Source organism: Folsomia candida, unplaced genomic scaffold (genome assembly GCF_002217175.1).
Source record: "Folsomia candida strain VU population unplaced genomic scaffold, ASM221717v1 Fcan01_Sc009, whole genome shotgun sequence".
Lineage (NCBI taxonomy): Eukaryota > Metazoa > Arthropoda > Collembola > Entomobryomorpha > Isotomidae > Folsomia > Folsomia candida.
Genome location: NW_019091201.1, coordinates 717,794 through 742,747, shown reverse-complemented (window position 1 = coordinate 742,747; position 24,954 = coordinate 717,794). Strand labels below are relative to the sequence as shown.

Genomic DNA, 24,954 nt, shown 5'->3' with positions numbered 1-24,954 from the left:
GTTGGAGATTTTTCGAAAGATGATCTCCACCCCGGCGTAATTCGGACATTTCTTAACGGAAGTGAAACCATTGATGCCGTCACGTGTGCAAATGTTCTCTATCTTTACTACGTTCTTACGGAAGATATCAGTGAGGATGTTAACGGTAGTAGTGATGGTGTTGGTGTAAGTCTAAATTACACGGAAAATGTAGAAAGTACACAACAGTTTTTGCTACAAACAGTAGAAAATCTCTTAAAATCACTCAATGCAGATGAGCATGATAATGATTTCATACTCCCCTTTGAACTTCACCATTCACCTGACACGTTTCTCTACGCGTTGTCAAGATGTACAAGTATTTCGAACGAGGCAAGAAATCGATTCGCCGAGCCCTTGATTTCCTTGTTAGAACGACGAGTTGGAACCTCTCCGTCTGGCGGACCGATAAGTCTTGCGATGCGAATATTGTCGGCGGATTGTCTGGGTCTTCTGGGTCCGGATGGGATTTGGATGAGACGAAAATTGGAGGCAGAATGTTGCAAATTGGAAGCACTTCAGAACGACTCGGACGGCGGGTGGGTGGCAGATTCTTTATTTAAGATTAATCTAAAAAATGGATCTGAACAAGAAAAGGAACAGGATGTCTATTTTGGGGGACGCGATTTATCTACAGTTTTTGCATGCAGAGCTCTACAAGTTTTTAGCGAATCAATAAAAGATGCACAAATGCAGACAAGACTTTGTGAAAAATATTATGGGTACTAAACTAAGATGAGTAGAGTACATATTTATGCATAATATTTAATAATTTAATAATAAATAATCTCACTTTTAAATATAAAAAAACAGTCGCATTTTGTAAATTCTTCGGAAACATTCAGTATTAATAAATACTTAATTATTACACCGAGTCCTCATCGATAGCCTCAAAACTACAGTTCTGCCCGTCAGCTTTAACTTGATTATTTCTGCGGTTTACACCACCCCGTCCATCTTTCTCTACTTGACTGATATGACTTCGAAGAAACGGGACTGCTCGAACCACCCCCACGGCCGCGGCTGCTGTGGCACTTGGTTGATTTTCCGTGGACGAAGAGGCCGACGCTATCTGACTCTGCCTCGTTAGACAGGATGGAGAACAACCTTGTTTTTGATACCGTTGTCCCAAATTTAATTGGAATAACTTTGGATTTAGGCCAGGAACTCCGAGCACTGAGGATTTTGCTTTGCCCCCCTTCATTCCCCCGACGGGATGATGTAACGAGCTTGTACCCGCAGACGGGTTGGCATTTTGTCTAGCTGCGGACCACCGTCTCGCCCTCCGTTCCACTAAAACTGCATAGTCCGGATCGTATTCCGAATTCAGACAGTTTTCCACTTTGTTACACGAAGTTATACATTCTCCAAAATAATCGGCCCATTCGTCAAAGTAAATTCCCTAAAAAATAACGTGTTAATAAATCATTAAACTGTATTTATTGCTTTTCAAAAATGTGTCCTACTTGAAAATCCATGTCTGCAAGTCCTTCCTCCGAAATGCAAGTGAGTTCCTTCATCATTCCCGAATTCGGATCCACTTCCCCACCGGGACCGTCTTCATCATCGGAATCATGCTGTTTCGCCAGAGGTTGTGGTTGGTCCACGGCTGGTAACGAGAATGACAGTCTTTTCGATTTAGGAGATTGCGTCCCATCCGTCGTTTCGCACGTTTTCATTGAACTATTTTGACTATTGGCCTTCCTCCTGGACATTTTTCTTCTCCGCACATCCGTCAGAAAAAGACACGCTGCGCCAATGAAGATGGAAATGGCTGAAAGCAGATACCCATACCTCCATCCCATCGCTTGGTTGATTTCCCCTGCAAAAAATTCCCATCACAAATAAAATATTAATTTCTCAAGCCCTCATTACTGTCACCCAGCAGTGGTGCATGTAGTGAAACCCAAACAATCTTACGCACCGGTTGGTGGTGCCAAAAGTGTGCTCTTTTTTATCAGCAATTTATTAACACTTTTCGCCCACGTGCAGAGTACGAGCCGTTATGGTTGCCGTAAATGTCAACCCTGGTGGCTTTTCAGTTTATTATGAATGAAATGCAAGGAGTCACATGCGAGTGAATTAATTGAGGCAGAAAGTGGTGAAATGGCTCGATCCTATAATTTATCACGGCGATTATTACACACATGCAGACTACCTAACTTCCGCATTTGATTCGTGTGCGTGTCAAATTGACATAAAAGCTAATGGTTCTGTTAAGTACGAAAAAGTTCAAAAATAGAGATGCGTTCAACCAAACCACAAACGCAATAATATTTATTGTACGCAACGTGTGTGTGTTGTTGGTTTAATGTTGGTGAGCCAAGTTCACAAACATTTTGACACGATAGAAAAAGTGTTGACAGCCATTTATTTGTGAAATATGAGAGTGCGTAAGTCAGCGTGTTGAGTTCAATTTTCTTTTTTCTGACGATAATGGAAATGACTTGAGAGGAAATGATTTAGATATTTAAAATCTGCGAGAGACGATTATTTTTTTGCGGGGTTAAGAATTTCCGGATAATTTTCGAGTGACTCTTGTTTTTCAAAGGATAGGAAATTAAAGGAAAGTAAATTCCAGAAGTGACACATTCGTGAGATATATGGGCACCTTGTGAGGTTAAATTACCCTATTGGATTAGGTTTTCTCGTAGCATTCCTTCCTATTATTTTACATACATATGTAATTACCACACATTGCTCTAAATCAATGCGTGATATTTATTTTTTAGCATAAATGTCATCCCTCATTATAAAAACCTTTGAACAATTCGCCCATAATCCAGGCTAACTCACCCGTAAGTGGGACTCCAATAAGCAGTGGAATAGCTTGAACTGACTGAACGAATGACCACGCTCTTGGAAAATGTCGAGCTCTGACCCTCTCGTACGTGTAGACTTTTAAGGCATAGTTGTAACCTCCAAGTGCGAACCTGTAAATAAAATTTGTCGTAAAAGTGACACCAAATGAGCAATGTTCATCTCATCTTCTTACCCATACACCCAAGAAAAGATCACCATTCCGTTATTCCCCTTGACCGAAGTCAAGGTCAATATTGAGATTCCGCAAATAACACTTGCAACCTAAAGACAGAACATAGCTAATAAATTTTCTTTATATAAAATTATTGCATTTTAATTTGTTACCTGAGTTAAATACTGTTTCGAAACGCGACAATCTGGGCTCTTTTGAATAATTAGTAGTCCAAAAAAGAGACACCCAAGGATCCACGCGGCCCCAACGTAAACATGGAGCAAGACTAGAGAACAACTCCCCTCAAGGCCTTTTCTACTACATTCAACAGCCTGCAAAAGTCAGAAGGACACCATGTAAAAAAACCTTTTAAGGACATGTCCAAATTCATAATATGTGTGAAGGTTAGTGGAGAAAGCCAGCCGCATAGAGTCATTTATACAAAAGCCTGGAAGGCTTAGCACCAAAAATGGTGCAAAAATCTACGTTATCCGAGAAGAAGAAGAAGCATACCATAAATACGAACAAGATGAGTCATAACTGTCCCTTGCAGATTCTAAAGTGAGAGTTAGTGGAAAGCAAGGAGTGAAAGCGGAGATAGTTGTTGGCCACACTTCAACTCTCTTTTCTACATCCGTCCAACCAACCAACCTCACTTCTTGGTTCTTACCAGAGAAAAGATTGGGTTGTAGAGTCCAAAAGAGACGAAAGCACTGGACAAGAGTAAAATCTGGAGGGTTTTACTCCTCAGACATGAACAATCGATAAATGGAGGTTTTTCCTCTCGTTTCTCCTTCTCTTTCACCTGAACAAGAGAAAGCATTTAGATTCGTTTCGGCCAAATCTTTCATAATCCGAACCAATAAGAGCACTTTTCACTTTAAACTTGATTAAACAAGGGCTTACTTTACGCTTGGTCTGCTTTAAATGCACGATGGCACGCCGCTATACAAACATGGAATCGTTTTTAAAGCGTTACTATTACGCTTTGAGCTTTGTTCTACAACTAACCTGTGGGTGGTACAGGGAGGCAGATCTGAATTTAAAGGGAATTAAAAGTTATAATTTATTATGTTCAAAGTTGTATCCTAAGGCTAGGATATTAGGCTTTGTCATTTGTGGTGCAGTGATGTGGATTTATTTTTTACTTAACTTAATTAACTAAACTTTTTCTTCTAAACTTCAATAACTAAACTAAAAAACTAAAAGTAAAAACTATTAACTAAGACAAATTTTATTATAGTGCTACCGCAGGTAACGGAGACGATATTCAAAAAACTTTATTCTTTCAATCTAAACAGTATCGGTATTATCAAACCAGTGGGTCCTATCTATAAAATCACACTTCTTGCAAACAAATCCAGAGTAGAAATTATTCGGTTGTGTTGTGTCATCTGAAAATGTTAAGATTGAACCTCCGGTGTCAATAAAGTTGAACGCCTTTAACATAAAATCGGGTGCGATGATTATTCCATACTCTCTGTTCAGCATGCTTAACCCTTTTTCTTTCTTAGCTTGTCGTTGTAGTGCAAACTGCAAAGTTCAAACAAATGACCGGTGGGTGAGTTAGTAAATCCAACCCCGGTGTCATAATTATTAAATCCATAAGTGGGAGGAGAGCACTTACGATGTAATAAGACTCATAATGCTTAATATCGTCTATAGAATCCATGCATTGGGCTAATCCCTCAAAGATGCGGAATCCTTTTGAGTGACATTGACGAACAGCAGAGTTTTCTTCATTGGAATGTGACCGACGGGCTTGAATGGGCCCATGCGTTTTGTGTTCCCCAATATAAATACTACGGTTGAGTTTAGAAGATGTCATACTTCCAAGCATCCTCCATACCTCCCCTGTTGATTTTCCCTCAACCAGTTCCTTAGCAATGCAGATGTAAAAATACAGGATGTGCTTAGACATCTCGTCTTCTTGCTGGCGAATTTCGTCCCGGTTGTTGTAATATCGGATCATATGCGTATGATTCTGACGTGACTTTTGTTCTGGGGTTCGAGCATCATCGTAAATTCTGTTGCCACCAGATAACAACTGTTTACGGGTGAGAAAAAGTCGAGTGGGAAGATGAACATAATGGTTCAGATGTGGTCTGTCTAATCGTGGCCCTACGTTATGGACATAATGACTTCTCCCTTTCCTTGGTGATTCGTTCTTCCCACACGTCCTCCACACGATATTCCTAGGAATAACATCACTCCCCGCATCTTTTAACATATCGGTCATTTCATCCAACGAGATCTCTTCTTCCAACTTATCAATGTCCATCAGAACTTGCTGATGAGAAACGTTGATATCCTCCAACTCGGCACGACTCACTTCTCGAAGACCTGTTCCTCCACTTGGTGACTTCGTTCCCTCACCACCAATGTCACTTCGACCTAAGGAGGAAGAACAACATTCATTAGACAATATGTTGCCGGTGGGTGGTCTAGTAAGATCAACCCCGGTGCAACTAACAACATCTGTCTCACCTGATGAGAGTTTGCTCACACCTCGAGAAGTAGTCGCAGCACGGACCGGAGAGTCAGAAAGAACTACAAAAAATAATAAATATGTCAAGCTAAATGTAAACAGCAGGAAAGTTATGTTAATGTCTCACCTCGAATCTTTATTTTCCTTGAAGAGACGGCAGACTTATCACCACCACCACTGGGGTTCAAGTTTCCACTTGACCCACCGGGTGAGAACCGCACCTCTGCTGCTCCTCCTCCTGCATCACCACCTGTAACAACAACACACATTATACATCTCCAGGTGGGTAATCTGGAAAGATTAACCCCGGTGAGGGCTGATGTAATTCTCACCTGAGATAACTTGACACATAGCTCCAGAAGTGTTAACTGCCCGAAGAGTGCAGTCACCCAAAGCTATAAAACAATAGTAAGTACATATTACGTTACATAATCTTCCAGCAGACAGGTATTTAATTTCACCTTTAATTTTCATCTTGTTCGGAGTGACAGCATAATTGTCGCCACCACCATTACCGCCGGGGTTCACATTGCCATGCGGCCCACCGGATGATCCACGTTCTCTAGTCTCTTCGGACTTGGAAACACGTTTCCCTACAATAAGAAAAAAACAAAATTGTTAATACCGGTGGGTGGCTTAGAAAAGTCAACCCCAGTGTATTAAAATTTATTCCATTCTCACCTGTATTTTCATCCTCCCTCCGGTTCTTCTGTGGAGTGAACCACTTTGCCCGTTGCTGCTGACCTTTCATCCCACCATCGGCAAAATCCTCATCGGAGTCGGAACTGACATCATATATTGCTAATAAAGGAGTAAGGACAAAATTAGTCAGTACCAATTAATTATAGTTCGCGAGTACTAACCTCGACGCGTAACTGTTTCGGTTTTCGGTCTCTTGATGTCAACTGTGGTAGCAGATTTAGCTACATATCCGCTCGTGTCGACTATTAAAGTAAAATAAAGCACAAGTTAATAATTAAATATGCCAAAATCGTGTTGCCTCTCTAATTCTCTTACCATAATTCTCTTACCATATTTCGTCGAGTTAACTTGACTAATTTCGACCCTAGGAGAGGGGATGGACGTTGCAGATGATGGCGGAGACGTATTTAGTCGACACTGTCGTTCGTGGATTGCCAGGCTGGACATCGTCTCCCTCTTCGTTCCACATCCAAATTTACACGACAACATTTTTTGTCAAGATGACCTTCGGAAGAGAGATGTCTAAGAGAAGAAGAAAAATAAATTCATGTAAGATAAAATTATTCGTTGCCGGTGGGTTATATAGTAATATAAACCCCGGTGCAACCAACTTTTTCCGTCCTCCTTCTCCTCCACTATAAATGACTCCGGGGTTGACCTTACCAGGTCACCCACCGGTCAAAACATGACGAAAGTTACTCTCTTACCTTACGAACTAGTAAAAGTTGATTTCACGGGTTGCAAACAATTAAATTCGCAACAAATAATTAGTTAGGTGTCTTGGAAAAAAGTTCCGGCTGATGTGGTGACGAGAAGACGACTCGTGAGAAATAATACGACGTTTCTTTAGTAGACAGCACGAAATGGTACATCCACACAAACGTTCCAAATATAACTGTATTGCTCTGCCGGTGGGATATATGGAAATATATACCCCGGTGCAGAGTTTGAACAAACACTTGTCGGTGGTGTTGTTGATGGACTCATCCGGTTTGCTGGTTGTAGTGCGAGTTGGAAGCAGGCAGCGCCATCCACACGCATCTCCCAAACCAACACCAGTCCCATCCACCAAATTCAACCACATCATCACATCATAATTCCACCACGTTTATAATCGCGGCCAAACTTCCTTGTCCCCTGAATAATAATAATAATAACCACCACCCCCACTCACAAATATCATGGCTAAAGGAGGAGAAGGACGCATCGATGTTGTAGAGGTGAGTTTGTTGGAGGTGGAGTAGTGACACTGGGGTTGAGATTTCCACCCCACCCACCGGTCACAATAATAATAATTTTTTTTTGCAGAGGCACGTTCTGACTCTCCGTGTCGTGAACGAGGCGCTAAGCATGGAGTCTCACGACTATTTTGACCTGCTGCAACGGCTTGTTAAGAAGGGGGAGGAGAAGAAGAAACTGAAACCGGCACACGTTATCTCAATTTCTTCCACCATCCAGGGAATCAAAAAACGACTTCCCGTAGCTGAGAAACTGGCTGGGAAGGCGGTAGTGGGGGGCAAAGGAGGCAGCAAAGGTGGAAGAAATACTTCCCAGTGGGTCGCATGGAAATGCGAACCCCGGTGGGAGTGTTTCCTCCTCCGCTTTTGGACCCAGGGGCCAAGTCTCCGCCAACCACGTAAGTGGTTATAATAACCTTTTTTGTTGAAATGTTGTGGTGGGGATGGAGGATAATAATTTGTAATGATAATGAGATTATTTTTGTCTGTGTTGCAGTGTGGTGAGATTATTCGGCATGATAAGATTGCTAAATGTCACACCTTCTTCTTCGACCTGGAGAAAGTTACACCATTCGAGACGGTGAAGTTTAAGCCAGCTGGAGACTTATCAATTGTCGACATGAGCGGAAGGATCGTCTTCCATTGCTTTGTCCTTCACCGTCCAGGCACCATAAAGAACTTCCACACCGGGGTGTCTGCTGCGAAATCTGCGATGGGAATTCCAATGGAAATGGTACGTTGTTTTTGTGCTCCGGGGTTCATATTTCCACATGACCCACCGGCACAACTAACTAATTATTATTGTTTCTTCTAGGTACGTTACTACTTAACGAAGTATTTTTCGGGGAAGACACTGGTGGGGGCGGCAACAGTGGGTGACCTGATGGCGTTGGAGTATCAGGAGGGGGAAGAGACTCCATTCCGCACGGAAGACGTGCAGGATTTTTTCCGTGACCGATTGGGCTCAATAGGGCTAGCCGACTTGGCGTGGCACTTCCTCCATCGAAATGTCCAGGAGGACGCACATTCCTCGGTTCAGGACGCCCGACTCACCCTGATGGCCTGGAAGGAGATGACGGCCTTGAAGAAGGCTGGCGTGACCACGTTCAGTTGCCCAGAGTTGGAGCAAATGAGGGAGGAGAGGGCTAATTTAGTGGGTCTGCCAGAGGGGGAGAAGAAAAGGGTTCGGTCTGAACAGAAGCGAAAGAGGGCGCAGATGTGGACACGACAAAGTAAGGCGCATTGCAACTGTCGCCGCAAGGATATGCATCGTGGTGGGATGAGTGAATTGTGTAGCGTTGAGAGTGTCAAAGATTATCATTTTGAAAATATTTTTGAATGAATATTGTGTCATCTCACAATTAGCTAATAAATTTCGACTACAAAAAATAAACTCAATCTAGCACACGCAAGTTATTCACGAGACGAATCTTCGTCGTCGCACAACAAACCACTTTCTCTCCACTCGAACTCTGGTGTCGAACTTCTTAGCAACGCTGTACAATCAGTCACTCGTGCACAAATGTCATGTCATACTCCATTCTTCCACCTGCCTTGTTTTATTACAAAATGCCATTAGTCATACTTACCGGTAACACGTTCCCAGGAAGAAGGTGACTAAGAGAGATCCTGTAATTGCTTGAAGCCCAAGCCTCCATCCTAACGAGCTGTATTACAAATCGTACATATTTACCTAGTTTCACACAAAAGCATAAAAACCAGACTCAAACTCGACATACGTTATGGCAGCATGTATCGCGACCGACTGGATAATTATTCCCAGACCGGCCCCAGAAACAACCACGATTTCCACCATGTCCCGTTTCCGCTTAAAATACTGCCCAACCATTAAGGTCGACGCGTCCCTGGTTAAACCAACGCCGACTCCTGCAAAAACATAGGAATTTTGTTACATATTTTCATAATCTTCACAAGTAAATTCCTGATTCCATCGGGACGATTCAGTACGAAATGCATATCACGTTTCTCCTTTAGAAAGGTAGCAATAAGAGAAAGCACCAGTTGTTGCACGCATTCAGATCCATATCTGAATGGATCATTGTACATATTTCAGACATGTGTGCGGCTCCAATACCCGGCGGGGCTTAGGCTTGCATTCCTTATCTAAATCTGGAGTAGTAAGTAACACAGATCCAAATATTTGGGAACGTATTAGCGTGAAAGCGGTGCGGCCCAGAAGGAAAATGGCTTGCTTAGTTTGGCAGTAACAGTAAAACTATAGCATAACACTAGGCTCCCATTCATCCATCCGTCCATCTACCCTCCTCTCATTTTATTTCATTCATATCCACGTCTCTCGGTGCATATGTGGCCGCCCGACAGGGATACTACGTACGTACGTAAACTTGTAGGTGGGAAGCAGTGTCGCTTCATGTATATGACGGGATAAAAGGATGTAAGAGGAATGGACGAGGAGCATATGCAACTACTCTTCTCATCTCTGAGCGATATGGGTGGGAGGGCTTTTGGGTATTACATATGAAATCTAATAGAAATCTGGGTGATAATTTATCGGGCTTTGTGGCATAATCGGGGGATTGGACGGTGTTAGGTCATGATCCAGAGAGATATGAAGGTTTTGAAGCTTTAAAGGTAAAGTCCAAAGGATTCAGACGGCTCTGTGTCCAATTCCCACGGATTTCCCCGGTTTTAAATGCCGATTTATCAGGCCTATCAGGATTTTGCGCCTTAAAAACTTGATTCTTAGGGATTGCATGGATTTAACTGGGACCTTAAAGGATTCCAACCGTTTTTAAATCCAACTCGGACGAATTCCAAGGTTTTGGGAGTGGTTGGAATGTGGTGAGGATTTAGAGTTTCAAAGGTTGCATGGGATACATACTGGCTACAAGCAGTTTGTGGTTTTCTCGGTGGGAATGTCGTCCTCAAGTTTTGGCAGGAGTCGTCTGGAGGACGGTTTATGTACATTTTGCAGATTTGGCTTCTTCTCTCGGGGAAAAAGCTAAACAAATCTCGCTGAGATGGATTACGGTGGACAGTTGGTTACACACATTTATTATCTTTATTGTATGTATGACATGTGTACGAAAAATTGATAACAACGACCGATATTCGAAGCGATATAAGATAATAAATCTTCAAGGACTTAATTCCTCAAACAAAAATTTGCTTACCAATAAATGCTCCATAACTGAAGAAAAGTTGATGAAATTGAGACGCAAACGAGGTAAAGAGACATCCCAGTGATGCCACCAATCCTCCAAAAACTGCAGAGAGACGTGTACTTTTTCTTTTGCATATTGAGACCCAAACAGGTGAAAGTAAGAGTGAGATTCCAAGAGATAATGCTCCCAAAAACCCTGCAAGATGAGAAAATATGCATAAATTTTAAATCATTTATCATCACGACGAAACGTTTTAGCTCATCCAAATAAGAATCACTCCTCTCACTGTTCCTTCCATCACCTAAAATAATTCTGACGAGCAACAAGCTTCTCACAGATGACAAGCACCACAGGAAATCCAAGATTTTCACACGTCCGAATTTACTCACATTTAAATTTCCATTGTTTTCTTTTGCATTCATTATTCCATGTTGAACAACAATAATAATATGTAAAAGCTTGTAGTGAAGTATAAGTACTATGCCAAAAATAACTAAGCTGCAGCAGCAGCCGCATTTAATCTCATACGATTTAAATCACATCACGACGACCCTCCTTGTACATACGTATCGCATTAAAAAGCTCTTACTTGACAAACGAAATGTGTAAAGCTGGACAGCCTTTTGTCTTTAAACATTTGTTCTGCTTGTCATGTCAAACATTTACTTTTACATGCTTGATAACTAAACAAGACAAAGAAACCTAGGGCCAAAAGTCACAAGGGTTTACGTATTGGTAACGCTAATGCATATTGAATTGACAACTCTTTGGCCATCGTTTCAGTTTTGTTTGGCATCATCAAATATTAAAGGGTTGGATAATATGTACCTAAATTCATGCGATGATAAATTGTACGTGCGGTAGGTTTTGTCTGTCGGTTGGTCTTGTGAGAGATTTGAAATGCATAACTGAATGTGGCAGATGACATGCTTTATTGAAAACAAATTGCTCATAGTGACCTGACTTGGGTCTTGAGTGGGTACCCGACCGACCGACCAATTTCTCTGATCGTCATCTCACCATCATCTCAATCCTAAAGTAGTTTCCTCAGTAGCTACCGACCGCAAGTGGTGAAGAACGATTAATTGATTTCCAAAAAGGTTTGTTTGACTATCGTCCGACACAAATTTTGAAAAATGTATTAATCAATTTACAAAATGATGAAGGAATGTTTATGTGCATGTGTTGCTCTATGTACATATTTTTTTATGCGTCTGGCTTAAAATCTGTCTGGCTTAGCGTGAACGTCCTGATTACGAGCAATCCCAACATTCCAGAGAAATTATGTATCCTCAATAACATTAAACTTAATGCAATCCCATTAGTTATTGCACTCTGCACTCAAATATTCATATCACTTCCCATGAATGCACTCTCATCATTGCATCAATTGCATGTTGCCTGCCAACACAGTTTTTTTTCATAAAAACATTCCGTGACTAGTCTTACAAAAAACTGTCCCAAATTTCAAATCCAGTTTAAAAGAAGAAGTTCTCATGAGAGAGAGAGAGAGATCAAACAACGTTCAGCGAATCAATCGTTGATTTGAATCCATGCATGTCCAGGAAATGATTGATGTCATCGTAAACGAAATTTGAAGCCGTTACATCTAAAATCTATCTTTAATGTTGGAAACCGGTTTCCAAATCGTAGATATTTGATTAGACGGTCGGCACTAACATGCATGCATACGTCCTCCAAAAGCAATACTCTGTAAGTGCAGTATTTACATATTTGTTCGAGTATGGACTTGAATTTTATGCCATGGTTGATTATCATCATTGCATTTACTAATTTACTTAACCAGTTCCAAATCTATCTGATTTCGAAAATTAAAAGGAGATTTTCACCGACAAATGCATGCAAACAACGGGATTTAAGTATTTACTATCCATTTATATTCTTTTTAACAACAGATCGTTATATGCAGAAAAATTGCATTCGACTATTTTTTGTGGGTCTTAAAACGAGTCCATTTTCTACGTACTTTGGAGATATCGTGGGAGAGGAAATGTCGGCGTTTGATGGAAAATGAAATTTATTCAGGTGGAGCACAATTGAGAGGGTTTTTACATTTCTTCATTAAAATCTCACTCCCAATCTGGACTTGATGTCGAATGTTTATTAGGATTTTTTTTCTCAAAATCCGTTTGTTTACATACAAGTTATCAGTCATGACCAATTATTGCATTCGTAAAGTGAGCATTTTTAATCCACACCCTTAAATAAGTAGGCCTGGCTTTTACCAAGTAGGTAGAAAAATCGATCAAATGCAAAATTGAATGATATAATCGATGATGATTCGCAGGGTTCAGGATTTTGTTTCTGCTGCGTGAATACGCAGTAAAAGTCTTTGGACGTTGACTTTATGAATTTATGAGCCATAATTTACTCGACTAGAAGCATCTTGCGATAGCGATCCACTTTTACTTTGCAGTTTATGTAGTTTGTACCTAGTTTGCTTTTGGGAATGCAAAAATCTCATCTGCTTCGAACCTTCGCCTTCTTGTAAAGATGTTATCGACTGGATTGAAATATATTATTGAGCACTCTTTATAAGGTATTTTATGGTCTAATCATTTGGTTAAAGCTGTCATCAATATTTTTACGAGTTCAATGATCAGACCGAGAACTAAGGAACATTTTCAGATTTGCGACTCTGGACAAAAGTTCACTCTTCCCAAGAATACATTTTTGTTCAAGGAGAAGCTGTGTAAGTAATGAGCTGCCAAATTGTGATTTAAGTGTGCCCAACACGCACATTATTTATACCGTTTCAATCGAGCAACAATTACGCAAGGCACGATCAGTTGTCAAATTCCTAACATTTCTAAATTATTTCAGCTCTCAAAAGAGTGACAAATTGTCCAATTACATTAATTGATTTGAATTCTGCGTTCTGCGTTGCAAATTTCGTTGGGGTGTGATCATAAGGAATTTAAACAGACACACATGGAGATTTTCAATTTAGGAAAAAATTCTTCGCCTCCAAATACCTGAAGGAAGGGCCAACTCCTCCCCAAACTTGTTAAAAATGGGTGTCATTAAAATTCCAAAGGAGAGTTGCATCCCACAAAGAAGGGTATGGCATGAAGTGGCAGTGACCAAAACCACCCAACCCCATCCTGCTTCCTGTACATACAGTTATCATACTGGGTTATCATGCTTTTACTTATCAAGTATTATTTTAGAACGGAAATAGACCGGGTAATAATGCTGGGCTAGTGTGGTTGGGTTGGAGGTAGCTCCGGAGCTGTAGTGTCGATCAAGAGGGGCATGAGGACTGCGAGACCGTCTCCTTGCGACGAATGTTCTCGTTGGCGACTTTAAAATTTCTGGAGAATTTGGACCACTTTCGGACCCCTGACAAGGATTTGTATTGCTCGATTGTGAGTTCGATGTGCAATAATTGTTGAGAAGACCTTGATGCTCGGCCATGTTGCTGTTATTGTTTTTGGGGGAAATTACAGAATCTCGAGCACTCTCAATCTTATTAGTTGTTGAATTGTTACTTTTACTACCACTATTTTTAGTCTTTTTACCAGATTTTTCACCCTTTTTAGCAACAATACCACTGTCAAAATCATCATCACAGTAGAACGAGTCAAAGTCGTCGTCCTCATAGTCATCTTCGAACCGGAAGTCAAATTCACCAATAAAGTTCCCTTCTATGTCAATCAACCCACTTGGCAGATCACTCGGAAATCCGGCACTTATGAGATCCTCGTCCACCTCCAAAACGTAGTGGGTAGAAGAACTGCTAGTTTTAGAACATTTATTTTTGTCAGGTCCAAAATTGACTTCTTTTTTCCTTGGTGAAATTGGAACAATTACGTGCTCCTCTTGATATCCAGGATCCACCCCGGAATCCTTTTGATCTACTGACAAGCTCCCAAAATCTGAACAACTTTCTCCTTCTTCGTCAATCGTTGACGCGTTGAATGGCTTGATTTTGTTGGACTGAATCCTACCCCGTTTCGAAATAGATGATGATTGTGCACCAATTGCTACTACTTTTGGTGGTTGATTCGCGTTTGTTCCTCCGCCTCCAAGATTTCCATGAAGTCTCAATTTCTCACTGAGACGCCTCCTGTGACCAAATGGTTTATAGAGATGGAACTTTTGAAACCTTTTACTTGTCTGCCCAGCAGTAGCAGCAGCGGGAGGACCTGAACTAGTGCAACCACCACCTATGGCGACTGGTAAAGTACCACTGCTACTGGTGGTGGTGAAAATAAGCTTGTCTTCATCTGAGGGAGTATTCCCTTGTGCCATTATTGATGGGGTGACGCTTGACACCGTTGTTGCTGAATCCATTCTCCACACTTTTAAGTAATGGGTAGACCCAGTCTCATCTTTATAATAAGCTGCATCATCATACTACATCCATCCACCTACCAAGTTACATTACGACGGATAAGGACGTAAAATAGTTGATTGAACAGAGCGAAGCACCCCGTGGATAAAATGTTGACTTTGTCAAGAAATGAGCAGCAGTATGTAAAGGATCTCTGGCACATATCAGCATCCTTTAATTTGAAGGGGCACTAGCATGAAAATAATGCTTCGGAAAAACTTTTTCTCAGAGTAAAACTTGAGACTTCAATCATTACGAAGAGTTTCTTCTGGTTGCATAATGTCAAAGTTTTTCTCTTATTTTGCATTCCGAGACTCTTGCCACCAAAATGATTCCAACCTCGTCGTCATCATCAATTCTAACACTTTTTTCTTCTTTTACATGATGACAGCAAGAGCACGGGATGACACGGTGTCACCATAATACCATCACTAACAAACAGCAATTGAAACTGACATAACACCAACTCATTGCTTTCTACACTTGGTTGGAGGAACTGTTGACAGAGTTCTGGAGTCAAGCGTCGTCGAATAAATATGTAGGACTGTTTTTCCTTTCTCAATGTGACGACACCACGAAATAATCTTGTCGTGGATCAAAAATCTACTTTTTTAAAGGTTTACTTACTTTCGCTCTAAAAAATAATACCTTCTGAAAATCTTTGTTTCTCAATCAATGTTCATTCATGCAGGATTAATGTAAATGCACTTTTTGGGTTTTGCTTATTTACACATAAAAAAAGTTCAGTTCTCAAATGAAAATGACAACAAACAGTGCTTTGTCTTCTTCTTTGCAGTTTGACGAGTGCCAGGAAAAGTTGAAGTTGAAAGTATGCAAACATTTTGAGCTGAATAAAACTTAAAACCGACAAGTCAAGCGAACAAATCGAGTCCGCTCTTCATCATCTTCGGCAGTTTTATGTATGTACATGAGACAGAAAGAAGTAATATTATTCTTCAAGTGATCAGGCGTCAGTCAGTCGTGGTGAAACAAATCTACTGAAAGTTGGGCGAATATGTATTCTTTGTTCGCATTACTGTAGTTAGCACCATATAGCACCAAGCCGTGTCGGAAATTGTGCAAAATCAGTGAACAGTCAGATCACATCACATCATCGTTATCTCGACACTCATTACATCGCGACGGGGCGCACCATGTGCAAAAATCTGGACGTTAATGTTTTCGACGTTTGTAAAGTTTTTTCTCTCCTTCTTTCAGGATCTCTCAGGGTGAAAGTTTTTCTGCAAACTCATGACATAATGAGGGACTGATGAGCGAGAAGTCGTCGAATAGAAATGTCAGTCAACAAAGAAAACTAGAGGTTTTATTTTATCCCTTGTGACGACGAGGAAGGAAATGTCGCTTTGTTTTCTGCCTGAAACCACACGATTTTTAGGGCAAAGTCGGAAATCATGTCATGTGTGTGAGGCAAAAGCATTTTTTGCACCCTTCTTTCTATCTTTTCTCATTATTTATTTACCGGGACACTTTTTCTTCTTCGGGGTTGTTGCTACATCGTATATAGGCTTTTCTTTATCGTCATATGTCGGTTTATTGTGCAATTTCTTGTCCAAGGTCTGGTCTTGTGAGATGATCTAATTTCTTGGGGGTGACAACGACGCAGTATAAAATAAGAGATGAGATGTTGCTCAGCTATGCTTTCTCTTCTACTTCAATATGACGCAAAAGTCGAAAAATATTTGCAACTTGCAAACAGAAACAGACTTTGTCAAGAGTGTTGGTGACATTGGGCAACTTTCTTCAGCGTGTCAGTTGCACAAGTTTTTGGGGACATTGATTGCAAGAGTCGTCTGTTTTACGACGTATCTCATGCCAGTGTCTGTTCCAAATTACACATCTGTCACAATGAAATAAATTCGAGATCACAGGGTCGATCGAGACTATGATTAATTTCACAATGCAGTTTTATCCGGCTCGTCAAATTTCGAACTTTCTCCATTCAATGCAGATAGAAAATTAGCTAAAAATATATCCAAATTTCTGCAAGCACTAATATTTGTGTCACGTTTAGCACACTTTTTCCCACATTTTTACTATGCACCTTGTGTATCTATTTATGTTTACACCCACGATTTTACACCCTTTCGCACTTTCACCAAAAACCGTAAACCACTCAAGTTTCCAAGAAGGAGGATAAGTGAAATCGTGGATTGCGTCCAAGATACAATAATCTACTACGGGAAGGATGAGACTGTTATGATGACATGTTCACCCACGTGCTGAGACTGAGAAAGTCACTTTAACTTGCACACAACTCTGCTTCCTCGTTCGTCCTGGTATATAATCCCCGGTTAGAAGAATCAACCACGCCACACCACCACTTACAAATACTTCTGCTTCTTTTGGGGAGTGCATGCAACCGTCTAGCTCTTCTTCATTCACAGATTCAACCCAAAGGAAATGAACACAATCCAATCCTCCACCAAACAACCGAACCCTCCAACAACCGCTGTGGAGGAAGACTTCTTTGGTAAAAAAAACGCCAAACAAATCTCTCCACCCAACAAAGCCAATGCGTAACATATTGCAGCACATCGGGATAAAAAAGCATGAATAATGCCAACTTACATAACGCTGAAGATGAATAACGCCACTCTGTCATTGCATTATTACAAGTTTACGTAGATACTTTCCTTCATTGCACATTTTACTCAAGGGTTGGAACGACCGACAAATAGCAATTTGTATTAAGATGGACAGCTTTATTGTTCCTGATTTGGCACGTCAAGTGTCACCTTAATTACTGTGTCAACTATAAAATCCAAGGGTGAAAAGCTTGACTGGGGATTTTTAAGTATTTAGATTTTTTTTATTTGACCAAACTTGGACCATACGACCAACCAACCATTAATTTCAGGGTAATGGGATCATCAGCACTTCAAAAAGTGAAGATTCGTCTGCAGATAGCCGTTTAGTAATAAATTTGTAGTTGCAAATTACTTTTGAGTGAGCAGTTGCAAATTTATTTGGTAAGTTGTAAATACTTTATGGCTAACGTTGCAATCAGTGAAATTTCCAAAATGGAAATATGTACTCCACATCACATTTAATTAAATGTGCACTTGACGCTGTTTGTAAGTTTCTTGTTCTCACATGTCTCCTCACTTGTAAGATACGAGAAAAAGATAAAACAATTTGCACAAAACTTGTGATGAGATGAGATCATTTGCATTCTGTTGGATTATTACATGTGTTTTCAAAAGTCAGAATTTGAAAATAAATCAGACTTAATCGCTACCACTCTAAAGATGCAAGTCGTACATGGTAGCCGTTTCTTCGGAGATGTTATCATACAAATTGCACATAGTTATCATGGTGGCCGATGCAGTGTTGTATAGTTAGTTTTATTTATCTGCACGAATAAGCAGGTTCAAATCAAGTGTCTCGCTAATCATCAGACTTGAAGTGATTTGATGAGGTTAAATCACTTGAATGTGCAATCATCGTAGTAGATTTGAAGGATAACAGTTTCAAACCTCGGACTAAAATTGGAGATGAGTTATTACGACGAGGAAAGAAGCGCAACTCGTAAAAATGTGACCATTCATAAAATTATTGATTTTCGGCTTCTTTTCATAATTGCCAGGCATGCATGCATAACACATTATGACAGACTTGTGATGAGCAACAAGAGTAGATTTAATTTTAAAATGGTGTTAACCGTTTGTTGACTCAGACACAGAAAAAAACAGGCACAGCCAATAATGCAGTTCTTGTATGCAGTATGAGACTCATTTTTTTGTCGCTTAAAATATAAATAAATAACGCCGTCATGAATGGTTGCAGAATACCCAGTAATTTAAGGCTGCAAATGAACATACTCGTCGTAACTAACTAACTAACCCGCAAATAAGTAGTTATTTAGTACATCATCCTAAACCGCGGGGTGAATATTAATATACGGATTAACATGTACTTATTTACATATATAAGACGTGCATATTCATTTTTGAGGTGCGTGTCGAAATTTAAGCAAACGTCCATAAAATATGCAACAACCTACCAAACTGTCCGGCCCTTTTACCCAACAGACGCCCCTATTCGCTCTGCTGGTTTTAAAATGCTCAGGTGCATTTTGTCTAGAATTTGCAATCACGTTTTACAAAAATATTATCGATTTTCACTAAACTTAATGACCTGAAGAGTAATTTATGCAGTGTCAAATAGTATGAGACGGGTCCTGCTTATACATAAGGCTTCTGTTCTGTTTTACATTTATGAGGCATATATTTTGTCTCACCTTCTCCGTGAAGAAAAAGCGTATTGTGACAAGTGTGACTTCGTAAGGTTTTATGATACAGATTGTATAGTTTCCTCCTCCCAACTGTTATAAATTCCAGTGGGGAATGTGAAACGAGGTGATAAAACGGAGGAGGAATAATCGCGAAGTAAAATGAAGTTTTTGAGTAAAGTTTCAGAAATGTAAAGGATTTGTGTGAAATGTGAGAAATGCAATTCTATCGATAAAAGCTAGAAATAAATCTACGGAAACGGTGAGGTGTGCTCATACATTTAAGTTCTGTGTATACGCACCATGGTAGAAGAAAGTTCTCGTTAAATATATATCGACAAGAGTGGTGTGCTCGTTAGCAGTGTTGGCAGATGAAATGAAAACAAACTGGGTGTGAAAAATGCTATGAAGCTTGAAAACAAAGTGACTCTTGTCCGCTGCTTTGACTGATTAATAAGTTTGATAAAAATGCCAATGAAGTGAATGCTCTCGTTTAATGAGATGATGATATCCAACCATAATTCACGCACCATACTTCACGGGGTGCCTAAAATCCACTGGGGTTACGGATAGATGATGGAAATGGGCTAACTAACAAGGCGCATTGTGAAGCAGCCTGACAGACACTTCGTTCATAGTAACAATCTTTATAAGTCTAGAATTGCAAAAAAAATCGAAGGGGTATGAAAATGTATGCATCTAATAAATTTTACAGCTATTAATTTCAAGGAGAAAATGTAACAAGCTTTACGTAATTTGTTACAGTCTCTGAGATTGTATGAGATGAGACGCTAGTTTTGAAAATGCTGGCTAACTCTGATTTGGCGAACAACACCGAAGTGATCTCTAGAGATACATCTACAAACTACAGCAGGACTTCTTGTTCATCTGCAGATCTGAAATTCTCAAGAAGATGCAGTCGAATGAATGCCTTTGTCTCTGGTTTTTCCAAACCGAACCTGTTTTTCTTCTAAAGCCTGGTGCAACTCGCGAAAGAGGGCACAAACGGAGGATTCAGATTCATTCGCCATGTTCGATTAGATATTTTTTTTGTCCAAATAAATTATAAAATCGTCTCAATAAGCAGAAATTTTGCAAAAAAACTCTTACTGATTTATATACTTGTGCAATTTGGGGAAAGTGAAATCCAAAATGACACGCTGAAAATCATGCAAAACACACAACGCATATCATGCCAAAGGACTTTCACATTTTATTTATTCCCTAATTGTGTACAGATCACTCAACAAAACCTCTTCCCTGTCAATCTATTACCTTAATCGATCAGCAAACAACCCAAATCATGAACAAGAATGCAACCCCGACATTAATCGAGAGAGAGAAGGCCTGCCTCTTTCTTTTCATCTTTGACATGGGAATGCACATGCTGCTCTCATATTCAGTTAATTAATTCACTGATCTGCCAAAGCCAAGGAGCAACATTTCAACTTTTCAACATTCCAGCTCCATCGAGTTGGGTGGGACAACAGCTCTTTATGATTGATGAGGTTTTTAATTCTTTTTGAATTTGAACCTTCTCATTTTGAATCCGAAATCGCAACAGATTTTCAAAAATCTTTTACGTTTTACAATTTTAGTTGCATTTATTTACATTATTCCGTTTGCCCCTCACAATTTGGGATTCTATTCGTTTAACCAACTCGCCACCCACCAATTCAACTTGAACCGTTACAATTGGTTAAATTGCTCTCGACTAATGAATGACAATTGTTTTAGCAACATCACCATCTTCATCATCCCCTCTTATTTGTGACACGTAAGACAATGATACTTCATCATTTAATTCACATTGTCACCAACAGCGTGTCAAAAGAGTGCTCTTCATTCCACGTTAATTTTTATAACCATAATACTTAATAACACCCTTAAATACTACGTCGTAGAAGTTCTGTTCATGCTCAAGGAATATTAACAAACTCATCAATTTTATCGCCTTACCTTGTTTGAACTGGGCGAGAACCACGTTGGACAAGTAAATTTGAAACCCAAACGTGAGAGCGTGACAACAAACTGCACAGAAAGTAATAATCCAACCCCAGCCGCCCTCCTGTATTTTGAGGATTATGTTGTCAGTATTATATTTGTTTGTTACTTTATTTATGTAAAACAGCAACTTACTGGATAATAGTTCGTGGTCAGACTCTTTAAATTTGCTCTCTTTTTGGAGGCCCGAAGTTCCTGAAAGAAGACGTGAGAAAATGTTATGACAGTATAATTTATCCTGGGTTGCATAATACTAAAATATTCATGACATATATAAGTTTCATGCGGAAAGTGTGAAAGGGAAAGCAAAATATTGCGTCACTCTGTCGTAAAATGTTGTAATTTCTAAATCACCCACTTCACGCGAAACTCTCGTTACGTCAAACTTTCACCGGACGTGCTTGTCACGTTCTTGAATTCTAATTATTATTTACGCAAAAACAAAGCAATATTTAACTCAGAAAATAATTAAACACGAAAAATATTCACCTTGGCCAAAACAGAATCACCTGCACCATTGACCACCTCAATTTTCATTCCTTCCTCATTCTTCGCAATGGAGTTAAATTCCGAATCTCTTCCTCCTCGAGATTCCTGACTTTCTGTCGAATCCTCTCTCACAACGTGTAACCCGTTAGGATTTCTAACAGCATTCTCCGGTGCATTGTGAGACTGATGATAAGACTGTTGTGGAAAATAAACCATGGGAAGAGACTTTGATCGGAGGTAATATTTCGCCATGAACTGGAGTCTCTCTAGCTCATCGTCATCCATCACGCCGCTGCTATCTTCCTCACTTTCCATTTTGAGATTTTTAGTTAATTGTACAATTTAAAATTTAGATTACATAGAATTTTCCACTTTATAAGTATTTTGACCACAAATTCACTTCACAATACGCACAAAATTGCATCGTATATACAACATGCAAATTGTTCTATCTTGCATCATCGCACTTAATTTAAACCCACAAACTATTGTTACACACACTTTATTATTCCGTTTGATTCTGAATCCAAGTGTTGAAATGAGACGTACTATTGTCCGCTTGATGAGGGAACGAGAAGTCAAGCCACGACTAGAACAACACGCGTTGTTGAGATTAAGATTAAATGGATGAGCATATTTATGCCTTCCACTAATGAAGTCCGATCCATCCGACAGCATCATCCCCTCTCGTCGTCGTCATGGGCAGGACAGTTTTGTTGAGGACAAAATAACTAACTAACAACTGATTAAATTATGATGGAGAGACGGAGGAACGTGTAGGATGTGGTGATGTATAATATTTGTGGCTGGTGACGGACGGGAGATCTGATTATTGTTTCAATCTTCCTGTCCATCAACAACTTGGTTCGTACCGACGGCGAAATAATAAATGAAATTTGCCTGAGAGATGATGAGACTACTTTCTTTGGTTTTAGGCAGGAATGAGATTGATGCGAGTGCAGGGAAGAAGAATTCTCATCTCGTCCAACCAAATAACTCTCTTGGGATGGATGGATGGGACAAAGGATGAGATCTGATTCACGATTTCTTATAAAATATCCTTAAATTCATTATTAACCAACCAGTGTCGGTCGGTTCACATTGTCTGGGAATGAATGTAATGGAATACAGTTTGGATCGTAATGTAATAATAAAAACACGATTTTGGTTAGGGTTGATTTGTTACGCCATTCAGCCTGATTTTTGGAGAGAAATAATAAGATGGACTTTTCCAATTTACTTTTCCCATTATTGTGCCAAATCAAATGAAAAAGGAAGGTTGGTGATGAAATTGGAGAGTAAACAGTTCAAAATATTTATCCGTATTTGCGCAGAATGTCGTTAATCTGTAAAATAATGACGCGAAGGCACTGACACCACACCACCAACAAGGTGACCGATGAGATTCGCAAAAGCTTTTCACTTTTGCATAGTCGTAACTGTCCGACGTGGATTAAGATTAATCAGCATTTAATGCATTTTCTTTCACACTTGGATCATACCTCAAATCCATGTGCGGTAAGTTTTCGCAAAGATTGATACACTTCTTTTTAAATTATTCGTTCCACTCTGCAGAATTTGCCTGCAGATCGGAATCTTCTTCTCGCCCACAGATATTTAATCAAATAAAATTCATATCTCTAAAACCATGAAGGGGTTGGACGGATCTTGCTCCCGTTTTGTAGGATAACCACAATTTTGCGTGTCAAAACGAGATTTAAACCGGACTCCGGTTCGATTTCAAGTCAACGTGTTCTGTTCTTGTTTGTAATTTTATCTATTACAATATGCTAAACTCTGGTAAAAATGCTTCTGATTGTAGACTAGTTCTAAGTATCGGGTTGCGTGATGAATTCTTCGTTTACAAAATATTAGTTTTCTTAAGCTGGTTTTACACATTTGCAAAAATATTGCAATTTGCAAAAATATGTAGGAAGTAAATAGTTTAACTTTTGCGAATTTTTCGACGTAGCCGGTACAAAATATAGGTTTAAGAACAGATTACCTGCTAAAAACTTTTCAGACTGGACAGTTTCCGAAACAATAAATTATCCTATCCTTAAAGGTTTCACTTGCAGACTGAAACTGCAAAAAATATGCCAGTCTTCACCACAATCGGTGAACCGTTCCATTATGAGTTCACATTTGTACTTCTGATCACCTATCACGTTTCACTTTTCTCTCCACATTGCCTCCCTGACTCTCGGTTCGTTGGAGTTAATTGACAGAAAACAGTGAAGAAAGATCGCGTAGCGAGAATGAGAAGGTCTTAAAACCGAAGAAAAACACTCACTCTGCTCCAAAGTAACATGCACCGATATGCAATTAGCTTGGTTTCAAATATCACGAGGTCTTTTTCTCAGTCTTGCTTCTATGTACAATTGCCCGTTGTATTATTAGCAGCCAAGTTAGTAGCACAAAATGAGAGGATAATTACACCTCGTCAGTCATCAAATCAAAAAGACCTGATTGCGTAGCACGGAAAACAATTGCCAATAATTGGCACCTGCAAGAACTCGACGAATTCTTTATTCCCCAACGATATAGGAAGTTATACTTGAAGAAATACTATCAATTAATGTGGCCAATCATATATAAATATTTAGGAAAAGAGTAATCGTTTACACAGCATAGAAATTTTTGTTAAAACGAAATGTATAGACACTGCCCTTATATTTTCGCACTATTGCTTTGCACTTCACTCACAGTAAGTATTTTCACAGTTGGCTAACAGACTTTCATTCTGACTTGAAACCAATTAAGACGCACTTCTAATTAGTTCGTAGGTATATCGTGGAAGAAGATTCAGTACTGTATCGCATCGTAATTAGCGTACCTCTGAATTGATGATATGCATTGGTTAAAGAAATATGGCTTCGATTCGAGTACCTTCTCGTCACTTATCGCGGACAAGCCCCAGATCCAATTTCTTCTCTCGTTGGCACTGATTGATTTAGACTGATAATGCATTGGTCAATGAACGATAGGCAATTTTATATTGCTGATATTTTTAATGAAGGTACATATATGCAAGCTTCACTGCTTATCACGTCTTAAATCTTACCAAAACTTTGCTGCATCACAGTAATAAACTCACACTTACTGTTTTATTGACTTGGGCGAGAAGTGATCACTTCTTCTTCTGTTCAGCAGGTTTGTTTTAAAATAATAACGAGGAGAGGCTACCGGACGGAGGACACTGTCGACCGGACAGAGTGCTGTTCATATATACATAAAATGATTTTACTATACTAACTCTCTACCAAAGCTAAAGGGAAATTAATGT

The 24,954-nt window shown here is 39.7% G+C and overlaps 3 protein-coding genes across 4 annotated transcripts; 1 reads left to right on the top strand and 2 right to left on the bottom strand.

The window, feature by feature from the left end:
- Positions 1 to 673: 673 nt before the first annotated feature.
- Positions 674 to 24,852, bottom strand: LOC110854073 (monocarboxylate transporter 12). Of its 2 annotated transcripts, XM_035854791.1 has the most exons (14): positions 21,669 to 24,852; positions 21,315 to 21,374; positions 21,135 to 21,243; positions 10,576 to 10,761; positions 9,160 to 9,307; positions 9,010 to 9,087; positions 4,004 to 4,028; positions 3,899 to 3,937; positions 3,663 to 3,797; positions 3,166 to 3,324; positions 3,014 to 3,102; positions 2,815 to 2,951; positions 1,485 to 1,840; positions 674 to 1,420 (listed from the first exon to the last, which is right to left on the bottom strand). In XM_035854791.1, the coding sequence occupies exons 1-14, from the start codon at positions 21,981 to 21,983 to the stop codon at positions 884 to 886; spliced, it is 2,373 nt and encodes a 790-aa protein (XP_035710684.1). In that variant the 5' UTR covers positions 21,984 to 24,852; the 3' UTR covers positions 674 to 883. The 2 variants fall into 2 exon arrangements, with proteins under 2 accessions (XP_035710684.1, XP_021958163.2); XM_022102471.2 differs by lacking the exons at positions 21,135 to 21,243; positions 21,315 to 21,374; positions 21,669 to 24,852 and adding exons at positions 13,563 to 13,698; positions 13,771 to 17,225.
- LOC118436517 lies at positions 3,905 to 7,297 on the bottom strand. Its single transcript, XM_035854793.1, has 8 exons — positions 6,512 to 7,297; positions 6,344 to 6,424; positions 6,162 to 6,281; positions 5,813 to 6,073; positions 5,608 to 5,730; positions 5,480 to 5,542; positions 4,620 to 5,386; positions 3,905 to 4,525 (listed from the first exon to the last, which is right to left on the bottom strand). The coding sequence occupies exons 1-8, from the start codon at positions 6,669 to 6,671 to the stop codon at positions 4,286 to 4,288; spliced, it is 1,815 nt and encodes a 604-aa protein (XP_035710686.1). The 5' UTR covers positions 6,672 to 7,297; the 3' UTR covers positions 3,905 to 4,285.
- Positions 7,686 to 8,791, top strand: LOC118436519. Its single transcript, XM_035854795.1, has 3 exons — positions 7,686 to 7,818; positions 7,917 to 8,153; positions 8,235 to 8,791. The coding sequence occupies exons 2-3, from the start codon at positions 8,040 to 8,042 to the stop codon at positions 8,760 to 8,762; spliced, it is 642 nt and encodes a 213-aa protein (XP_035710688.1). The 5' UTR covers positions 7,686 to 7,818; positions 7,917 to 8,039; the 3' UTR covers positions 8,763 to 8,791.
- Positions 24,853 to 24,954: the final 102 nt, after the last annotated feature.